Here is an 8,204-nt window from a genome sequence, read left to right on the forward strand (position 1 = left end):
GGTTTGAAGGTGCTATCATGGTTGTTTTATGACAGAACACAAACTGAGGATTGGGGAATCAGATACACTTTCCTCTGAAGCTTGCTTGTGTTCACAGACCATCTGATCATTGTTCAGTTGCAGCGACTTGTTTTCTCTGGACACTTGTAGTAGCATTTAGTACAGAAGTAATAGGTTAATTTTTAAGTTGCTTCAATATATGAACAGGGGGCACGGTGGCTTAGTGGTTAGCACATTCGCCTCACACCTCCAGGGTTGGGGGTTCGATTCCCGCCTCCACCTTGTGTGTGTGGAGTTTGCATGTTCTCCCCATGCCTCGGGGGTACCCTCTGGGTACTCCGGTTTCCTCCCCCGGTCCAAAGACATGCATGGTAGGTTGATTGGCATCTCTGGAAAATTGTCCGTAGTGTGTGATTGCGTGAGTGAATGAGTGTGTGTGTGTGTGTGTGTGTCCTGTGATGGGTTGGCACTCCGTCCAGGGTGTATCCTGCCTTAATGCCCAATGACGCCTGAGATAGGCACAGGCTCCCCGTGACCCGAAGTAGTTCGGATAAGCGGTAGAAAATGAATGAATGAATGAATGAATGAATGAATGAATATATGAACAATATATGCACACATAAAGGAAAAAACACTTGATTGCCGCCTCCGCCAGGGGTTTATTCCAGGTAATGTAGGAAGCATTCTTGACTTGAAGCACATACAGAGAAATATTAAAGTATACAGTATACATTTGAATGCTGTTAACATCAGAATCTCTCTCTTTTAGTCTGTTTTCTATCCACCACATCTATCCTCCCCTTCTCTATTTGAGGATTACACCCTTCCCTAATGTCTAGTCAAAACAGAATTAGCTGGGTTTATGTTTTGAGCCCTGCATGTGATGACCCAGCCTCTCTCAAAGACACACTCACTGAATCCAGGGATTACTGGGTTCAAAGGTTAAATAGGCTTTTTTCTTTCTTTATTCAGAAACATGCTGAGAGATTGTGAAGTCTGGGTATTGCTGTGGATAATAAAGATTTGTTAAAAGACTTGTTCAGTATTGTACAATCAAATTTACATGTATGCTGACTTGCTGAGTAATATCTCCAAGGTTTGGGGTTTGACTCCCGCCTCCTTTCTGAGTGCACAAAATATGCATGTTCTTCTGTGTTCATCAGGGGTTTCCTCTTGGTCCTCTTGCTTTCTTCCCCAGTACAAAGACATGAATGCATTGAAGGCTGATTGGTATCTCTAATGCCAAGCGTCTCCTGAGATTCATTAAATGCTGTGTATCAAATTCACTATTAACAAACTCTGCAAATTGAGTATATACACAAGGCATGTTGGTGATATACACAGACACAATAAAGTTCAGGGATTTCAAAAGGGCTGAAGGTCAAATTATCAGAATGTTTAAAGACTGCAAAATACTGGAGAATTTGCAGACATATTAAACTTTTTTAATTAAGTAAAATAAATAATTTTTTATTTGAAATTTTATTTAATGAAAATGTTGTTTGTTTTACATTTACTATTAAAAAACAAATGTATTCATATCAAAATAACGCTACGGAACAGAAAGTGTCTAATCCAGGAGTGTCCAGTTTTATCCGGAAAAGACCAGCTTTTCATTCCAGTCAGAAGAAGCTACACTCCTGTCTGAGTGGAATGAAATCCTGCACCCACACTGGGCACCGCTGCTCTAAACCAATGTTATGAGTGAATTAGGAAGATTAAGAACAGTTAATAAACTGTATTATAAAATATCTCTATGCAAATGCATTTAAAATGTTTATCCATAGTTTTAATATTCATTTAATCTTCTTTAATATTCTTCAAGATTTATTTTTGAAACACAGCACCATCTGGTGTTTTTTCCCGGTTATCAACGTTGGACAGTTACAAAGCGGCTTCTTCTCACTAGAAATTTAGCAAGATATTTAACAAATAAAATATTAGATAATTAGAAAGGTTGACTTGTATTATATTCATTTAATATCAAGAGCGCACCATGTAAAAATAAATACATTTATCCCTGTTATCATATGAGCTAAACAGATTTATTTAACAGAATTATTCTTCTGAATTAGTTCAAAATGTTAGATTTAAAAAAATCTTTTTTTCAGCTATTACTATTACAACACCAATAAATGTGTGTTAGTGATCAGGTTCAGATTTAAGTAAAGTCTTTCAGTCTTTTATCTGGGTTACAAAATCAGCAGAAACAGTTTCCACAAACAGCTGTAAATAGTTCTTTAGCAACACTCAAACCAACATTATTATTCATTAACACTCAAGAGGTTAGCTTTTACTCACAAAGTCAGCTTTTGCTGGCTATTTTGCCCTTTTTTTTTTGCTTCTGAGGTTTCTCCAAGGATCTTTACCTTGCAGAGGTAGCTTTGGTTCACTTGTTTGCTTTTGTTTGCTATTTTTGTTCTTACTTGCTAGGTTAGTTTTCACTTGCTAGCTCTATTATGCCTCAGCATTCAAGAGGATAGCTTTATTTCAGTTTGCTTTTGCTTGATATTTTGCCTTTGTGTACTCCCCTTGCTTTCATTCAACACGTTTGCTTTTGCTTCTGAAGTTGCATAAGTAGCTTTTGCTCACTAGTTTGCTTTTGCTTGCTACATTTGTGCTTATGAACTAAATTAGTTTTCGCTTGCTAGCTTTGTTCTAGTTTTTACTAGATTAGCTTTGCTCACTAGACTCAAACACAAACACGTTCAAAAACAGCTTAAAGGGAATGTGCATTTTTGATAAAAGCTCTGAGGGCGACTCCAGCAGCTTCACATGTAAAGTAGAGTACTTCCGGTAAGAGTTTGTACACAGTCTAAGATAAAACAACGACAAATTTAGCTTCCCTGAGGCTTTAAACACAGCTTTGTCATAAATCCTCAGGTTGTGAGGTGTTAGAGTCTCAGAAATCTGTCAAAACGACTCTTAGTAGAGGAATTATTTGTGTTCAATGTGGCCATTCCATCCACTGCATCTGACTCGACTTGATTTCCTGGGTGTAAAGCGCTGTAGTAGAGGATCAGAAATACCAGTCCCATTGTATTAGACGTTAATATGAAAGCTGTAACTGGTAAAAAGAAGTCTGATTCCACAGTCCTCGGTAGGAACAGGAACAGAAAAAGGGGAGCTGAGAAGTTATGCAGTGTGCTGAAAGTGTAATATATGCTCATCTCTTTTTTGGTTTTCTTTCCTTTAATGTTGAAAAAGGTGAAAACAAGAATGACCCCAACTACAGTGCGATAAAGTTCCTCCAAACACCAGAACGTGCAGAAATCAGTTTTTACCATATGAGCCCATACAGTCCCTGCTAGCCATAGGGAACCTAACACCAGGATATTCCAGGGGCTCAGCATGATGATCAGCGCGAGACTCAGAATGCGGGCGGTGATGGTTAAGGTTTTATAAAGCAGGTAGACGGCTGTAGGAATTCCACCAGGCATTTCATCTATGTTGGGGAGCGATCTGCGTAAACAGCGCCAGTAGTCCACTGTGCTCCAGGCTACATTTAGGAAGGACACGGCCATGCTAAGATCTGCAAAAAAATAATAGAACAAACAGTGTTGTGATTGATTGATTGGATTGTGACATTGAAATTAAGCCCTTGGGTTGTGTTCAGTACTTAGCAATGCACTGATGCTCTGTCCTGTTCTGTGTCCACTGTCCATTATTTGCTATTTTTAAAGACGACTAGTTTTTTAAAATACTTTTTTTAAATTACCAGCTGACTAGTAAAAATGAACGCTCATGCAAGGCCTAATGTCTCATGGTCGATTTAAAAATTGGGATATCAAACAATTAGTCGCTTCACTCAATGACACTGTGAGTGGACTTTTAATTTTCAAAGGATGGTGTTCTTCCTTCCAGTACAGTTCCAGAGACTTGTAGATTTTATGATATCTATTGTTCCTATTATTCTTATTATTCAATTTTACTCTTGTGTACATCAAATCTTATACTCAAGACTCACACTGTAGCTTGGAGGTATGTTGGTGCTCCAGCATGATGTATGCCTGCAGGAGGAGCTGAGGAACGCTCTCCAGAAATGTCTCCATCAGCCGCAACATGCTCAGATCAGCCGCAAAACCAAACAGCTTGTCAGTACTCATGTCCACATGTGCCCTCCATACACAACTAAAGCTCTTCTTCAGCAGATCATAATACCTAGACAAGAGAAGCAGTATAGACATTATGAAGGCCAGGAGGTGCTCTATCACATATCACACACTCACCTGAATTGTTCCTGTGGTTCCTGGTCCAGAATGTCATAGATCTAAAAGCAGTAATAGCATTTTCTTGCTCAGTGCATAGTTTGGTTTTGTTTGGTAACATTCAGAGTTATATTTTGGCCAAAAGCGTTAGATCTTAGCTTCATGTTATGTACACTTTTATTCACTGAATGAAAAGCGGTAACCACGACAACAAGACTGTCACTGTAACATGAACTGCATTTTTATAGATTTTCATTCATGCATAGATTTTTATTCATACACTGTATTTTCTTTCAGCACATGAAGCACCACCTACGTTTATGTTCACAAATCAGCGATATTTAAACTCGCAATTACTTCTTATTATTCATCATAGGATTACTTTAATTTCTGGCTGGTGTGAGCTCATCACCATCCATGTGTTTTTTTGCTGTTACAATGCTTGTGTAATAATGGTGTTGTTATTGTCTGTTTGCTGTCTCTCGGGGAACTAAGAAACCCTTTAGATGATGGCTAGAAAGAGCCTTATGCAGACACACAAAAACAACTCTCTCTCACTCTTTGGACAATAATCAATCTCTTTTAGATAAAAAAAAAGAGCTATAAAGCTGCATGTAAATGATTTTCAGATTTATAGTCGTTTTGGTTGCACTAATCTTCTTCGTAGTCAATTGACAAATCGTAATCACTCTTATATTACCGATTGTGATCACAGCACATGTGACTTGAACTCAGTAAACACCCATAAAACTCAATACGAGGCAAACCACAACAAAATGAAGACTGACCACAGCATGCACTCAATCTTCCAGTAACAAAAACAGCATCCATTACATGCTCATGAATGCTCATACCATACCATTGTACCAGTTCCGCCAGGATTTTTTAATTTTTTTTGTTGTCACAAAAACTGAAGCACAATCAAGCAAAATCAAGCAAACAAAACTTTTCACAGAATTGGGCCAAGATGCGTCATGTGACAACAAGTATCACAACACATTCAGTAAAAGCATTCTTCAAATTCACATGCGTCAAACATAAGTACAGCTATCTTACAGTATATAGAAAGTATATACGTGTGTCTTCACTGCTAGGATTTTAAAAAAGAATCATGTGTTTGCGTTTTTGCCATTTCAAAAAAATAAAAAAGTTAATCTTTTCCAAACATCTGCACAAATTCCTGCTGGTCCTCAAGGTTCCTCCCACCTCCTAACAAGTGACTAAGAAACAAATGGATATTATTCATTTGTACACTCATCAATGGGTCAAAGCCTCCAAAGGCCACTAGAGGTCGCGTTTTCCCAATATGCAATAAATGATTCCCATAGTTTCCCCTAATCTGTCTCAGCTGTTTGAAATCAAGTTCCTATTATTCAGTGTGTACACTGTCTACCACACCTGACCCTACCTCTCACTGTCTGTCTCTTTGGTTTTGTTTTCACCTGAACTTTCTGGATCTGGTTTCTGTATTACGTCTAAATGTTCTCCCTTCTGCTGTCTGGTTTTCCACACTAATTTAATCAAATTTAAAGAACGCTGCCACTGAACACACCTTAGTTCCTTAGTGCTGCTCGGGATTGAACAGCTGACACACGTGAACCTCTGGCTTCCTGTCCATTCATCGGTTTAATCAGTAACTCAATGTGGCCTACTTATCTTTAAGATGATCCTAATGGTGATGATGATAGAATAGTGCTGAGATGTCAGAATGGTTCACATGCCATTCCTTTATCTTACACTGTTACTGAGAAAGTAGTGTGTTACCTGAGAATGAAAGAATTCGTACTTTAGAGCTCAGTGCTTGAATAACGTAATAAAGTTTTTAAAGAGTTTTTAAATCCATGATATTTTGAGGTTGAAAACATGATACAAATGTCCAAAAAAAAAAAATTTATGTCACACTTTGACCAAAAACATCTTTAATTCTTGTAAGAGTCCTTATCAACATTTTACCTGGTGAAGAAGCCCAAGTGTAACAGATGGAGCAAGCCGATACTAGTCGTGAGCGATTCTGTCCCCTCCTCACCATTACAATCTTCCCTAAACCAGCAGTAGCTGAAAATCTGTGTGCACAGTGATCCGACGAGAACAAATAAGAGTGTCAGTGCAAACCAGGTGTAGTGTCCTTCCCTGAAATACTGCAAGCTCAGCAGTATATCAGATGCGATATCCACCACCGAGAAGATCAGTCCAATTAAAGTGCAGATCCACCGGAATTTAGTAAACCCCATGGCTTTGATATCATATCAGAAGAAAGCTAGGTGATCATCCATGTTTGTGTAGGATACTAATTTTGTTTTCGCAGGATATCCGGACTGGGAGTCAATTTTCAGCTGCATAATCTGTTCAAACAGGGAGACAGTGTTAATGTTAGACATGTAAAAGACTTATCATGATGTACTTTTCCATTTTAACTTGCTGTCACTAATCAATGTACTTTGCTCCTCCAAGTATTAATCACTGTGCTTGTCTTAAACCATAATGTAATCATGTATAGCCTCGGTGTGTGATAATAAAGCACAATTAGGACAGATGATGTCAATCTGAATGTTCTGTGAATCTTTAATACAACTGTATCTTGATGCTTCTACAGTATATTCTCCTATACAACACAACTACAATGCAGTCTTTATATATGAATAATTACTATATCTGACCCCAATACACTGACTGTGTATTGTGTAATCAATATAAAACAAATCTCAAAGAGATTTCCATGGTATCTGAACCGAATGTAAAACAAGTGAATAGTACGCACCTTCTGAGAGCTCACACACACTCCTGCTTCCTCCATTCCTCGGTTTCTGTGAATGTCTCCGTGTTCTCATAACTCGAGATCTCCACACCCTTTGTAACTATGACGTAATATTCCCACACACGCCCATGACAACATTCCTACATACACAAATATTCACTGTATATCTACCTAATGGCTCATGTTTTTCTGATATACAGATTAATCAGGAAAAAACTCCAAGCAGTTGTTCAAACAAGGAGCTGAACCTTTGTATCTGTAACTAGATACTGATATGTTTCTTCTACATTAAGTGCTTAACGGATAAACCGGTTAAGCTTCTAGATAAAAGATATACAGGCCGTCAGTGTCAGTAGTTCTTTTTTTCTTGTGCAGCATAATTATTGGCACCTTTCATGAAAATGAGCAGAATTATTGCAAGTATACAAATTTTATATTAATATGAGCTCCAGAGTCTGATTGGATAGTTTCTTGCGCATAATTGGGTTATGATTACAGTATGCAATACACCAGTACCTGTTCTACTTAAGGACACTGAAGAGACATCACCAGTCTTCACCCATGCTGATGAATTTTTACCGCTGTAAGGATGATTGAGAGTATCCTGACCAGCTGTGTCACAGTCTGGTATAGGAACTGCACAGCCGTTGACCGCAATGCACTGCAACAGGTGATGAAATCCACATAGCGCATCACAGGAACTTTACTTCCAGCCAAAAGAAATGCTGTCTGTGTCAAGCTCGCAGTATTTTTAAAGACTCCTCCCACCTTGCACATAGACGGTTTGTTCCTCTTCCCTCCTGTAGGCACTTCAGCAGCCACTAGACAAAAACCAGCAGACTGAGGAACAGCATTTTCCCAAGGGATGTCTCCCTACTGAACTCTGCCTATCGGTGACCAACCACACCAAACTGCATTTCGTTGCCTTTTACTTGTACATGTGTAATGACAATAAAGGTGAAACTAATCTAATCTAATCTAATATAATATAATATAATCTAGTGCATGTATGTGAACAAATATTGCTGTATACACAAAAGGTTATAATTAAAAAATATTAAAGTAGTACGATAAATACAGTTAGAGTGAAAGATCCATTGATCCACTCATCTCTGCTGCATGTACAGTACAAGTTGAGCAGTATCGTACGTCATGTAATGCTAAAATAATTTGTTAATGTAAATAACTTGTTATTACTTGAAGGACATGTGTAATCTGCTTAGCCCTGCCCATTTTTCCTA

General features: G+C 38.2%; 1 protein-coding gene across 1 annotated transcript; it reads right to left on the reverse strand.

The window, feature by feature from the left end:
• Positions 1 to 639: 639 nt before the first annotated feature.
• Positions 640 to 7,080, reverse strand: xkr9 (XK, Kell blood group complex subunit-related family, member 9). The gene is made up of 4 exons (XM_060862190.1): positions 6,967 to 7,080; positions 6,162 to 6,550; positions 3,968 to 4,161; positions 640 to 3,532 (listed from the first exon to the last, which is right to left on the reverse strand). Exons 2-4 carry the CDS (start codon positions 6,437 to 6,439, stop codon positions 2,895 to 2,897), a joined length of 1,110 nt encoding a protein of 369 aa, XP_060718173.1. The 5' UTR covers positions 6,440 to 6,550; positions 6,967 to 7,080; the 3' UTR covers positions 640 to 2,894.
• Positions 7,081 to 8,204: the final 1,124 nt, after the last annotated feature.

This window comes from Tachysurus vachellii, chromosome 25 (assembly GCF_030014155.1).
Source record: "Tachysurus vachellii isolate PV-2020 chromosome 25, HZAU_Pvac_v1, whole genome shotgun sequence".
Taxonomy (NCBI): Eukaryota; Metazoa; Chordata; class Actinopteri; order Siluriformes; family Bagridae; genus Tachysurus; species Tachysurus vachellii.